The sequence below is a fragment of the Bicyclus anynana genome, chromosome 15 (genome assembly GCF_947172395.1).
Source record: "Bicyclus anynana chromosome 15, ilBicAnyn1.1, whole genome shotgun sequence".
Lineage (NCBI taxonomy): Eukaryota > Metazoa > Arthropoda > Insecta > Lepidoptera > Nymphalidae > Bicyclus > Bicyclus anynana.
The window spans coordinates 3,334,416-3,349,363 of NC_069097.1; the positions used below are offsets into that span (position 1 = coordinate 3,334,416).

General features: G+C 37.1%; 1 protein-coding gene across 1 annotated transcript; it reads right to left on the bottom strand.

Annotated features, from left to right (window-relative positions):
- Positions 1-1,138: 1,138 nt before the first annotated feature.
- Positions 1,139-12,550, bottom strand: LOC112044962 (equilibrative nucleoside transporter 4). Its single transcript, XM_024080982.2, has 10 exons — positions 12,166-12,550; positions 9,835-9,989; positions 8,034-8,237; positions 7,633-7,871; positions 6,936-7,008; positions 5,873-6,079; positions 5,202-5,389; positions 4,184-4,312; positions 2,882-2,993; positions 1,139-1,924 (listed from the first exon to the last, which is right to left on the bottom strand). The coding sequence occupies exons 1-10, from the start codon at positions 12,330-12,332 to the stop codon at positions 1,743-1,745; spliced, it is 1,656 nt and encodes a 551-aa protein (XP_023936750.1). The 5' UTR covers positions 12,333-12,550; the 3' UTR covers positions 1,139-1,742.
- Positions 12,551-14,948: the final 2,398 nt, after the last annotated feature.

Sequence of the window (14,948 nt, forward strand, 5' to 3'; positions counted from 1 at the left end):
TTGTCAAGTTCAATTATCGTCAGTAAACCGACTTTACATACAACGGATTTTTTTGATGTTCTTACATGGCTTGAATTAATACATCACCGGCTTAGCACCGACTAAACTGAAGCAACAATATTATATTCTTATTTAAAGTTAATTCTTACGAGTCCTTGCTAGTAGACAGAAGGCTTGTCATCTGTTGCATTTGTTGTATTTAAGCTAAAACTAAAGTACAGAAGTAGAACAATAACTGTGGTAGATCAAGTGAAAGCGATATAAAAGTATGTCTATTTGAACCGTGTAACATTACAGGAAGAATACTTAATCACACACAGATTAAAGAATAATAGGCAGATAGAGCGCACGGAACACGGCAGTTATGCAGCCATTCCAAATAAAAACTAATAGGTACATTCTCGAGTCAGTACATCACAAAGCGTCACAATTTTCAATATCATTCAGGGAAAATGTCGTCTTATGTTTTTAAATAGGTATTTTAAAACCTGTTAACAAGCGAAAAAAAAAGACGTGTGGCACTTGGGGACTGCCGCGGTAAAGCTATTGCATAGCATTTTGTATCAACTTATGCAATAAATAAATAAATAAAAAAAATAGAGATGCGCCGAGTAACACTTTTGCCGAATAACGAGTACCGAGTTTTACTCGGTTCAAATTTTTTTCAACCGAGTACTCGGCCGAGTAACTGGGTTCAATCAAATTCCCATTTCGCGCGCGTGAACAAGTATTAATTCAATTCAATTCAATTCAAAATAGTTTTTTTCAAGTAGGCTTAGTTTACAAGCACTTTTGAAACGTCAAGTTTGACTATTTGTAGTGACTCTACCACCAGCTCAGAAGGCGTAGTCTCCTGTTGAGAAGAGCGACGGGAAACTTAACAGTTGCTCTTTTAAATCTTTTATTTTAATTTTATTTAAATTTAATTGAGATTTTCAAAGATTTCCTAAATAACTAATAAATACTTTTTGATTCACACTGTTGTTTTAATTATATGTACCTAAATAATGCTTTTCGTATACAAGGTATACTCGGCATTCAACGACCGAGTTATTCGGCCGAGTACGAGTATCAAAAAATCCGCCGAGTACGCCGAGTACCGAGTATCAACCGAGTACTCGGCCCATCTCTAAAAAAAATAAATGCACTTTGTTAATTTATATTCAAAACACTTTATACACAAATTTTACAAGTACAGCTATACACTGTTGTACATAAATACCTATACACCTATATATATTCTCATAAACAGCTGCTTATGTATTCGTCCGATTTCGGAGCAGCTCGTCTCGATTCGTTCAAACTCGCACGAATCGTAGAGTCGTACAATACGTTTAATCGCACGCACACAACGCCGTGTCGAAGACTGCCGAACTGAAACGACGTTAGACGATGCACGGCCTTCAAGCCACACCTCCGTGCCCGTCGGAGTGGGGAGCGTGAGGTTTTTTCGTTACGGAATTTCTGGATTCGGTCCCCGCGCTCAAGACCCGCGATAGAAGCTATGCAATAGCTTAATAAGATGCAGTATATTTTTATAGATAGTTATTGATTAAATTATGATATTAAAGTGAAATACAAATTATGAAAAAAGTTTGTATATCGTAGATAGCAACAATATGCGAATGTCAAGATGTACGCGTGACCATTGTTTTTTTTCCATGGGTTTCACCGGCTAAAGACTTTTCTGTATCATTCTCTAATCTGTGTAATCATATAACACTTATTGACTACGTATTTATTTAATGGATAGGTAGTAAGAGTGTAGCGTTCCCAGCAGTGGGCACTGGTGGTATGGTGGGCAACACGGGGGTGGGGTAGATGCGGCACATGTCTGCAGGCTCGCCCAACATGCTCAGAAGCAAGTAGGACACTAGAGAACCCGACAGCAAGCCACCGTTGTAGGACAGCGTCATCATATTACCTGAAACATTGTATTGATTGACATCGTATCCAAAAATTCGTAAATTATTAGTGGAAACTCTCTGTTTCCACTAATAATTTACGGGTTTTTTACGGCCTCCGTGGCGCAGCGGTAAGCGCGGTGGATTTACAAGACGGAGTTCCTGTGTTCGATCCACGGCTGGGCTGATTGAGGTTTTCTTAATTGGTCCAGGTCTGGATGGTGAAAGGGTTCAGCCGTGCCTAGTTACCACCTTACCGACAAAGACGTACCGAAAGGGGTGTGGATTTTCATCCTCCTCCCAACAAGTTAGCCCGCTTCCATCTTAGATTGCATCATCACTTACCAGGTTATAGGCAAGGGCTAACTTGTAAAGAATAAAACAAAAGAGTACGTTACTCCGTACTCTGTTTTTAAGTATGCCAATGATTTAAGGACATGATCATATTCTACTTAAAAAAAGCTTGACTTGAGAATCCTCCTTTTTTGAAGTCGATTGAAAATTTTTATTTTTATTTTAGTTTCTATTATGTCGTGTTTTCTTAGGGGTTATTATTTAGGTAGATATTATAACAAGAAGCTTAAAAATAAAAAAAATATTCATCAACATTTTTTTTCAATAAATTTCATCAAATAAAATGAAAATGAAAGTGATTTTACATATATAACAGTAACACTTCTTCTTGTTGTTTCCGCCCGCGTCACCACATGGTTCCACGGAAGACCAGCGCTGCGCTGGTGCATCCATCACTAGCGTAGCACATGCTGAGTGGAGACCATTTTGGTACCACACACATCATTTTTTTGGATTTAATTTAATCATTAGTTTAATATCTTTAAATTATTAGTTTACTATATTTTTAAAATTTCTTTCTTTTGTTTTAGGTATTTGTTGTCTTTTGTGTATTATGTGTGTGTGTCCAAATAAAATAATTTTCTTTCTTTCTTTCTTTCTTTCTTTCTATATATCACAATTACCTGCAATCTCTCTATGTTCCCTTCCAACACGCGATGGAGCCATGATCATAGGCACAGATCCAAATAAACCGTTCGTGAAGCCAAGTACTACAGAAAACATTATTGGATAAACCTGAAACATGGAAATAGTGGATTGTTATACAAGGGGCTGAAAAGACCCATTATATACGAGGTATTTTTAGGGCACGAGCCGTAAGGCGAGAAATAAATTAAATAGAAACCGAGTTTATAATGGGTTTAGCCCCGCGTGTTACACTATACTTTTGCGAAAAACAAGTTTGCGAGAAAATAAATGAATTCTGTATTGTATTCGATGTTAAAATTAATTTTGCAGACGTCAATCAGATCTCAGAGTCTATAGAAACAGTTTTTATAAACGCGTTAGATCGTTTTTTAAAAGAATATTTGCCATATCTTTTTTTTAATATGACCAATATTCCCATTCCCCTCCAACTAGTCGAGAAAGACTGTATTAGGAGTGGGTACGACAATAGATCAACGGGGCGGAGATCGAACCACCACCCATCGGTGATGAATTCGACCGCTCTTAAGCTATTGTCGCTCTTCACTTCATTCACACTCACTCATGTGAGTCTTTCTATCACTTTGACAGAGGGGTAACGTCTAGCGAGGCAGGTCCATAAATAATTAGTCTGAGCATTTTAAACAATATAATTAAGGATTTATAGGACCACTTTAAAGGTTTTTACAAAAACTTAGGGTTTCTTATTTTTGAAAATCTGTAATACTCAGAATAGAGTTTGATAATAATCTGCCCCCCTAGCCAAGTGGCACATCGATTCTCTTTCTACGATCGCTAACGCTTTGAAAACTAGAAAGATGTATAGGAATGACATTTGACGGCCGCGTGGCGCAGTGGGTAGTGACCCTGCTTTCTGCATCCACGGCCGTGGGTTCGATTCCCACAACTGGAAAATATTTGTGTGATGAGCATGAGTGTTTTCCAGTGTCTGTGTGTATTTATACATTATAGAAGTATTTATATGTAGTATATAAATGTAGTATATAAATGTATATGAATATTATAATATCAACTATCTTAGTACGCATAACACAAGCTACTCTGTATGCTTACTTTGAGGCTAGATAGTGATGTGTATTGTTTAAGTATATTTATTTATTAAAAAAAAAAAACTTTCGCTATCGACAGGTCACGTGATCAAGGTCTGTCATTCCCATAAATTTTTCTAGTTTTCGAAGCGTTAGCGATCGTAGAAAGAGAATCGACGTGCCACTTGGCTAGGGGCGGAGCTGTTATATAGTATTGAAACGGCAGCTTACGTCTCCGACTATGTGTGGTGAATGTCTGGGGGCGGCACAAAGTAACATGAGAGGAACCAACAGAAGTCGAACTCCACTCGCCATCAGGAGCTGACTGCGACTCCACTCGTATGGCCAAGCTGCTGCTATCTGTTCAACAAAAGATAATGCCTAGAGTATGCAAATAATCGACATTAGGCCAGTGTGTGTGGACTATTGGCCTAACCTCTTTTATTCTGAGAGGAGACTCGAGCTCAGCAGTGAAACGAATATGGGTTGACCATGATGATGATGATGATGCAAAAAATTGTAAGCTAATAATTAAAAATAGATACCACAAAAACAGTTTCAGATAAACAGAGTTAAGTGATTTATTGGTGTAAATTAAACACTTTATTTAGTAAAAAGTGCTGTTTTTATAGCTTTCGCATCAAAACGGTTCATTCCGTTTAATGAATAAGTTACACTTAAAAACATATTAAAATGTTTGACTTAGTTTTTGTTTACGTCTCTCAAGTACAAGCACAGAATAGAGAATGATACAGAATGAGTCTTTACAAGCCGCGCAGTGAAGTCGGCGAAAGTCATAAAAAAAACGTCACCGTCAAAACGTCAACGTCAAAACGTCCTTGGCATCCGCAAAATGTTGTTAACTACTTATGCAAGCTTTTTTCATAATTTGTATTTCAAGATTTAACACTAACAACAATCACGTAAATTAATATCTAACAACAATAACTATAAAAAAATACTCTATTATATTTTTTTAGTTATTGTGAACAGTTTTTAAAATATTAAAATACATAAGACACTGAATTTTTCTTGAATAATATTGAAAATTACTGATGCGACGCTTCGTGTAGCTGACTTTAGAATTTATTATTTTTTGAATGGCTGCATAACTCCCGTGTTCCGTGCCTATTATTCTTTAATCTGTGAGTACAAGATGATAAAGAGAAAACCACAAAAAATAAGAACTGTCCTATAGCAATAAAAAATAAAATATTGTTTAAGCTCGTAAGAGACTAGTGGAATTTACCTTTCCAATAAAATCGAAGAAGTTGAAAGCAGACATTAGGACTATCGGCATCCAGGATCCGAGGCGACATGATGGGACCTCTGAAGCGATTCCAGGGTACAGGCTCAGGGTCGTGAAGTATACTAGACCGATGGACACCATGTAGGGGTAGATTGCCCGGGCTACGGCCCAGCGAGCTAATACACCACCTGTGTAAAAAAAACACAAATAATGTTAAACTAGACGTATACCCCATTCCGCTCGAACGAGACGAATATCTTAGCAGTCCATGGATTCACCGTGCAGGTGCCGGGTCCATCGCGTGGTAGAAAAAAAAAACTCCGAGAAAAGTCCAGGACTTGTGACCACTGGATGTAGGGTTAAGGAATTCCTTGACACTCTTTTTTGACACATTTTGCTGGTAATCCTCTCGCACCTCTCGAAAGGGGGTGTGGATTTTCATCCTACTCCTAACAAGCTAGCACGCTGCCATCTTAGATTGCATCATCACTAAATATCAGGTGAGATTGTAGTCAAGGGCTAACTTGTAATCCGATGTCGCGTAGAAACCAAAAGGGGTGTGGATTTTCATCCTTCTAACAAATTAGCCCGCTTCCATCTTAGATTGCATCATCACTTACCATCAGGTGAGATTATGGTCAATAATTTGTAAATAGTAAAAAAAAACTTACGTTTAAAGTTTCGCCATGAAGTGGGCCTCTCGGGTGATTCGAAGACAACATCTTCAACTTTATACGAGGGTCGTGGTGTCCGCAGGGTAGCTGATGGAGACACGGATGGCTCCGACACGCTGGGCGGTGGCGACACCAGTGGCACTGGCGCTGACGCGGTGGGCGAGTATACGGGGTTCGCGAAACTGAACGTGTTCTCAGCTTCAGCTAAAATGCAGAGGCTAGATTTATTAGATGGTTTGATTATTAGGTTACTAGCGGACGCCCGCGTGGAATTTAATTTTTCACAAATCCCTCGGGAACCATAAATTTTTCCAGGACACAAAGTAGTCTATGTGTTAATCCAGGCTATATCTAATTTCAGCTAATTCGGTTCAGTAGTTGAGGCGTTATAGAGTAACAAACATCCAAACATCCATACAAACTTTCGCGTTAATAATATTAGTAGGATATAAGTATAAATAAAGTTTAAAAATAAAACCTGGGTTGATAATTGTGTCTCTTCCAAAATAGAGATGTTCTCATTTCCCTGAGTTTTTCCTAAAATACACATAAAGCGAGAAAAGCAAGCAGAATAACTATTATAATTATCTGCCATGTTATTTGGTAATTACTAATTACTTTAGATGAAGACATTGAAAACAAAATAAAAAAATACTTCAATTCACTGTCAGTGATGTAAATTAAGAAAATTCTCTAGTATGCAGGTTTCTTCGCGATGTTTTTCTTTCACCGTTTGAGACACGCGATATTTAATTTCATAAAATGCACACAACTAAAAAGTTGGAGGTGCATGCCCCGGACTGGATTCGAACCCGCACGCTGCGGAATCGGAGGCTGAGGTCAAATCCACTGGGCTATCAGAGCTTTTAATTCTCTGCGTGTGTGAAGTCTGCCAATCCGCATTGAGCCAGCGCATTGGTGGACCGCGTTGGTGTACTATTGGCCTAACCCCTCACATTCCTAGAGGAGTTGCTCAACAGTGAGCCAAAAATGGGTTGCTAATTAATGTAAATAATGAAAAAAATACTTCACATAATTTGGTCTACAAGTAAAAACTTACCGATTCCAGAAGACGGTGCAGGACTCTGTAATTTCAGCACTCCATAACTAGGCTCGCCAGCCTCACTCTCCATCTATAAAGAGCAAAGCACTCTAATAATCTCTTTTTTGAGCCATTTAAAATATGTACAAGCCCACGTCAATCACAAACGCCCTGACCTTTTTTTAAAGGTAATGGAGAAGCTAGCTAGGCCATTTTCTAGGTTATGCCACACATGGCAGGATATTGTCCTGGGAGAGTGTATTGGAAATATTGTGATGTGTGGCATAATCTAGGATTATAGGTATAATATAAAAATGAATCTTGAATCTTCCTAAGCGCAACTCTCGAAAACGGCTGAACTGAATTCGCTAAATCATTTTTTTTAGAATACTCCTTAAAGTATGAGGATGGTTCTCACGGAAAAATAATTTAAAAAGTCTAAAAAAAATCTATACTCCCATAGAACCGATTCGTAATAATACTTAAAAGGCAATTTGAACTTTAATACCATACCAAATTCAAGTGTTAGTTGAGAAGTTCCGGGAAGGCAAAACAAATGATTGATGTTAGTGTAGGGGTAGGTTAGGTGTAGGGTAGGGTAGGGGTAGGGATAGGATTGGGTAGGAGCAGCTTAGGTAGGGGTAGGAAGAACCGTACATAAGTCAAAACGAAGCTTGACCGGGTAGTGTTGTTTTTTTTTCATTCTTTCACGTACCAAAGTGGCATCCTCCGTAGGATTGAGATGAAGTTGTATGCGGCGTCGATGCCGCGACTCGTTGGTCAGGCGCAAGTAGTGCTGCACCAGCGGGTGACGCATCATCACGTGGTGTAGCATGGAGTGGCCGAGCAGGATCAGTATCGAGAACACGAAGAACATGAACGTGCTGCGTTTGGGCTGACGGAAGCCATACTTTGTGACGATTCTGTCCAACGAGACCCAAAATCCGGCGGCGCCTGGTAAAATATAAATCAGTTATGAATAAACTTTGCCAGTATAAATGTGCATTAAGAATGTGCTACTCATCGAGTTGAGTTTAAAAGGAAATCTTTACAAGAAGACTATGGCTTATTATGATGATGATAAAATGGTATTTAATATGCTTAAACATGACATACTTTCCCCAGCCATTACTGCCTGCGTGTACCGAGGTGGCAGGCATCCAGTGAATCCGTAGTATGATGCTTGTTGGATGGTACAACCAAATGCCACCACTCCTATTGCGACGAGGTTGATGGTGTAAGACACGCTTAAAGAGAAACCATCCCAGCCGATGTTGCAGACTGCCACGAATAGCATTGTTGCCAGAGACAACAATATACCTGCAAAAATAGCATTATTAAGTTTATGTAAAACGTTGAACACATGAATTTCCTTACTGTATTTTTTTTATAATAAATAGTAAGTAGTCGACGGAAGCAAGCAAGAGGCACACTTGATACTAGGTGGAAAATTTTGCTTAATAATAGAGTAACTTAGCGAGTCGCGAAGCTGAAGTGGCAATGGGCAGGGCACATAGTTCGAAGAGCCGATGAACGTTGGGGTCCCAAGGTGCTGGAATAGCGACGCGCATTGGAAAGCGCAGTGTTGGTCGACCCCCCATTATGTGGATCGAGGACATCAAGCGGGTTGCAGGGAGCCGCTGGATACTCGCGGTTCGAGACCGTTTTGTTTGGAAGTCCATGCAGGAGGCCTATGTCTAGCAGTGGACGTCCATCGGCTGATAATGATGATGATTATAGAACAACCAGAAATAATAGATATGCCAGAAAGAGAAAATCTCTTAAGCCCATAAACCTGAGACGTAAGTATAGGTAGTATCTTATGTACCTATGAATTTACCAGCTTTCAGACAGAAAAACACAGCGATGTTGTTTGGCCAAAAAATATGGTGGTAATTCTTCTATGTCACAAATAGCTCTACAATATATTATGAGAACCTGTTGTTAACAGTTTTCTAAAGAAATATTTTTTATTTTATTTGATTTACAACGACCATGTCTAATTTATATAATATAGCAAGTTTACGTAAACATTTAAAATTTACGCACTGTGTTCCATGTTCCTGAACTACTTGGCTTACAAGTGACCTAGGTAGTTAGGTACCACTTACACATGGTACTGAGGTACAATAGGTTCTCTCATTGGTAGTATAATTAGGTAAGGTTAAGTTCTAAATAGTCTGTACTACAAAATCGGAATTGTAAGTCCACGGTAGTGTACAACTCAGTTCGATGTTATGCTATGACGAATAATTCGATGTTATTTGAAAGGTATGATCAGATAAATGACAATAGACATACTGATATTTGTTACGTTTTACACACAGAATAAATCCATATCCATATCCAGAATAGTTCTACAAACAGCGTGAAGCCGGTGAAATAAAAAAAAAAAAGAAAAATAAGGTCACGCGTCTCCTTAACATCCGTATATACAAACTTTTTTCATATTTTGTATTTTAAAATACAACACTAACAACAATTATGTAAATTAATATGTATAATTAATTACCAATAAAAAATAATCCATCATATTTATTTAGTTTTTGTAAACAGTTTTTAAATTTTTTAAAAATTTAAGACGCCATTTTTTCTTGATTATCATTGTAAATTACTGATTCCGTGATTCGACGCTTAGTGTCGTACTGACTCGAGAATGTATTCGTTTTTTATAAATTTTGTATTTGGAACGGCTACGAGCACCGTCGTACTCCGTGCGCTTCTCTGCCTATTATTCTTTAATCTGTGGTTTTACATGCCAAGCCATTTTTCTTGAATAATATTGAAATTCACTGGTACGCTTCGTGTCGTAATGACTCGACAATGTATTAGCTTTTGAATTTTGTATTTGGAACGGCTACGAGCACTGTCGTGTGTTCTATCAGTATATTATTCTTTAATCTATGGTTTTACATACCAAAAGTGATTCTGGTGTTGTAGGTGAAGAGGTCGAGCAGGATGTTGTTGGTGACGACGGCGACGCACGCTGACACGATGTACACGGTCGACATGTCGAACATGATCGTCGTCTTCGGGTAGTGGTGTTGGAAGTAGTCCACCGCCATTATGAAGCTGTAACATGTCATTTACGAGAGTTGGTCGCTAACTATTGGTGCTCGTAAGCAACGGCCCAATAGTTAGCGACCAAGTCGCTCGGTTTTAACGGCCTCCGTGGCGCAGTGTTATGCGTGGTGGATTTACTAGACGTAGGTCCTGGGTTCGATCCCCGGCTGGGCCCATTGAGGTTTTCTTAACTGGTCTAGTGGCTGGTGGGAGGCTTTGACCGTGGCTAGTTACGACCCTCCCGACAAAGACGTACCGACAAGCGATTAGCGTTCCGGTGCGATGTCGTGTAGAAAGAAACCGAAAGGGGTGTGGATTTTCATCCTCCTCTTAACAAGTTAGTCCGCTTCCATCTTAGATTGCATCATCACTTACCATCAGGTGAGATTGTAATCAAGGGCTTACTTGTAAGGAATAAAAAAAAAGCAGTGGTGTGCACAAGGTTTTTAACTAGAGTAAGCATTCATGGTACAAAATTCATGGTATATTTTTCTAAAACTGCGATATGCAAAATGTTTTATTTTTGCATAACTCGTCATTGTTAAAGTATTTTGTTTTACTATGCGAAATTATCTGTTATTTTTGTTTATCAGGAGAAATGTTTTGGCTCGTAGGTACCCATTAAATTAATATACTTAGATAATACTCAAGTATATAAAATTAAGACAATTAATTGCGTTGTTTTTTTTACAAGGTATGTATTGAAGTGTTTATTGTGGCTCTGACTAAGCATGATGCAAATATCAAAGAAATCATTAAAGGTTTACAGTGCGTTTTGTATCTATGGGATTTGCGCATTATTATCAATCATTTCTTCATTATTATCATAATTATCAACCCATATTCGGCTCACTGCTGATCTCGAGTCTCCTATCAGAATGATAGCCAATAGACCAGCTATAGTAAGAAAGCAGAGGCTGTAATTATCAAAGCGCACGTATGTCATACGACGTTTTATAACACACTAGCTGATGCCACGCGGTTTCCCCGCGTGGTTCCCGTTCTCGTAGAAATACGGGGATAATATATAGCCTATAGCCTTCCTCGATAAATGGGCTATCTAAAACTGAAAGAATTTTTCAAATCGGACCAGTAATTCCTGAGATTAGCGCGTTCAATCAAACAAACAAACAAATAAACAAACAAACAAACTCTTCAGCTTTATTGTATTAGTATAGATTTGCGAGGAAACACACTTTGAACATGCAAACCTTCTGAAAATGAATTTGAACATACTTATGAAAATAAGCGACTCATTTAAACACAAGCTACTTAAGGAACATGGTGTTGCTTCTAAACGTCACAGTATGCTGTACCATTACTAAGTATATGGGATCTTTGTTACGTATGCTGCACCTGTAGTAAGTAGTAAATTGCAATCTACTTACGAACGTAGCTTATTATTCTCAGTGCACTGTCTGAAAATGAATTTGCATCTCTGTTCTTTGCCTGTTTTCATTATGATGACAAGAGTGTCATTTTTACACAGATAGCGAAGTGCGTATTTTTTTAGGCAAAAACAGCCAGTATTACTAATAAAGTAAATTAATATTTTTGTGTTTCTGTTACAGATATCTAAATGGTTGTAATTTATTGTCAAAATTATTAAAATGAAAGAATTGAATTTTTATGTATTATATTTTATCTCACAAAGTTATTTTTATTCATAAAATGTTGAGAACTTATCTGTAATAAAAACTTTTTGCTAAGGTTTAAAAAAGTACCGTTCGTTTTTAGACAGATGATAAAGGATTTATACTACATTTATATAGTGCATTTAACTTTACATTAAGGCACATGTGCGTATTGAGATACATTACAATATTGACATTTGTGAAATAAAAGATGCTTTACGAGCAAATGTGTTATAAAATCATTTACTTAGTCAAGGTACACAATTGAGGAATTCCTTAATGATAAAAGCGCTTGGAGGCCATTGGATCAGCTTCCACATTCACTCAGGAAAACTATAAAAAACTATAAAAATTGTGCCTATTGACATTAATAATTATAGTAAATTATAATACTGTACTAGCGGATGCCCGCGACTTCGTCCGCGTGGAATTTTCAACTTACCGGATTTATATCATAATGTACTTATTTTAACACATTGCTTAAACCAACCGTCCGCTAATATAGGCTTGTATAAGTATTACATGTAAGTATTACATTGTATAATACTTACCTGTTAAACGGCAGAAGAAACGCAGCACCAGCCACAAATAGAGTCAAATAGACAGAGTTGTATCTATCCGGGGGCGGCGCTCCGGGCTCCGGCATAGCTAGGGCTTCGCCCCGCGCGGCGCGTATCGCTTCGATGCGGGCGTACCCGCGTCCTAACGTTTCATTCATTGTTTGCCAATCAGTTTGTATATCACTTTCTTCTTTCTCGGTCCATTTTATAATGTACCACCATTTTGGGAGTTATACTTTTCTTATTTATGTAATAAAAGGTGTTTATTTTAGATTTTAGAAGTTTTTTTTAAGTACCCACAGATCGCATTCTACTAAAGATACCTACATAGAGTTGTACCTATCTAATAATGGTTTATTGAAAGTTAATAACAATGTTAATTAATTATATTTTAATTAACAGCTGAGTAGTTTTAATTTCATTGACAAAAATTAAATGGCTACACTTTTCACATTTGTAGATTTTACTTTGTCATTGGTCGTACCTATCTACGCATAGTTTTAACTGCACAGTTAACTTTTGACTTCATCACATGATATTTTCGACTCTGTTTTGTTTTATTTATATTGTTGTGCCCGTATTCTCATGTAATAACAATAAATCGGCCGGTTCAGTTTGACAGGCAAGGTGTTAGTCTGAGAATATGACGCATGCGTGTAAACGATCGATTTTTAGTGAAGTGAATGTTTGAGCAGTTTAGAGATGTTACTTTTGTCTTACATTGAAACCAAACAGATCTACTAAAATGCAATATCCCTTTAAGGGTTAGCTGTGCTTTAAAGTTTTCAAAATCTGCTCCAGTAGTTAGGGTTAATTATAATGCCTATACCTGCAAGCAATGTTGCCGATGTATCGCTTTGCAAGGTGTAATACGAGTTAAATAAGGATGGAGCCTGGAGGGCAAAATTACCTTAAAATTACAAAGAATAGACGGAGTTAATCTGCTTTATTTGAAGAAAGTAACTTTTTTGCAAACCTGTCGTAGTGTTTCCAGACTTTCAGATATCTGTGCAACTGTGTACACAAATACATAATTACCTACGAATCCTTCTTCTTAATCGTCCACTCTTGCTAGAGTGGTAAGACCACTTTTGACGATTATAATTACGATTTACTAAAGTTTGATCTATAAGTTGTAAAACTTGCGAGGTTCATCAATTACTTTTGGGGTTTTTTGTTTCCGATGTCGCAGACGCCTGAAAGCTACTGGTTCTTACTTATAGTTGTGATTTTGCAATTCGAATATTATAGTAAGTAATTGTACATTACTATGCGGATGCTAGAGTGAAACGGACCAGATTCATCAAAATACTCTAAACTACACTATTAAAAAAAATTAAAAAAAAATCAGTTCGCTGCGGGGCTAAAGCCATTAGTAGTCAGGACTCCAGAGTAAGGGTCAAGGAAAGGTTTCTTACTCTGGAGTCCTTATAATAAACACAACACCGTCTTAAGAATTACTATCTTCTTTACCCAACCCTCAGTCCTACAGTAAAGCTTTGGTCGAAACTTTTGCTATAAGACTGAAGCGATTATCGGAACAATGTTGGTTGACACAACATTCCTCATGGAGGTTATCTCAATGTCCAAGTATTTGATACTTTCCTTTTCACTTTTGATGAGATTATTATCATATGGGACAGTAAGTAATATCAACAATTTAATGGATTTCCGCCTTCAAAGTGAGAAGGTAGCACATACGATGTTATTTTTCGCTTTTTGGTTTATTTGTGTGATTTTGAGGTCGGTTCAATTTTTTTTGTTAAAAAGATTTTATATTGCCACCATTCCACGTGGGCATGATTGTATAGTATGTTGTATAGTTATTATGAAGAGTTAGCTCAAGTTCCTTTAAGTAAAGTAAAATAGTATTCTTTCAATAAAAATTTGCATAAAATGCTACTCGTTATTGTAATTGATGCTTTTGTAGTTGGTCGGATATGATCTATTATTACTGAGACGGGCAGCGTGACGTCAGGAATGTGTATTCAGCAATGAAAATCTTCGTATAGTTCCAACAAAGTGTATTATCACCAACAAAGATCGCGCTCGACTGACTACCAGACGACAAAATAATTACCGACTATGACTCAAACAGTTTTACAATTCAAAATGGTTTCTGTATCTTACAACTACTTTTTAATTATACAGTTTTACGGCTTAGTCTAACATTATGAAATTAATATCATTATAATATTTAAATTAATTATAAAATGTAAATAGTTTACTTTAATCTGAGTTTAAATGATAAAGCTAAAGATAGAATCTTTAGGTTTAGTCAAATCAGTATCTTATAAACGAAAAACTGTAATCATGACATTGAAGAATTATTATCAGCAAATAACAGACAATGTTTATAATAACATATAGATAGTTTAGTATATTTATAGTTTGTTAGATGGAACTCGTAGGCCCTCGTAACACTATTCCACTATGCAGTACATATATGAAAGAACGATGCTGACCTCGTAAAGAGAGGGAAGTACTTGTCAATAACTTCATGATAAGATTCGTAATTATGCTACTTAGGTCATGATTTTTTTTGGACCTTTGAACTGTTGTTGTGCGTACGTAGAAATTTTTCGCAAAAATATCTTAGGTACCTACTTTGGTTTTTCAAATTTTCTCCTATAGCTAAGTACCTACATAATGGATTTGGTAGGTATTAAATAAAGCAATAAGGCACTGCTCATATAAATAAGCTTAGCCAAATTGTAAAAACCACAGCTGCTAAAGCTATTTGTCGGTTTAATTAATTAATTTATTTTAACTTT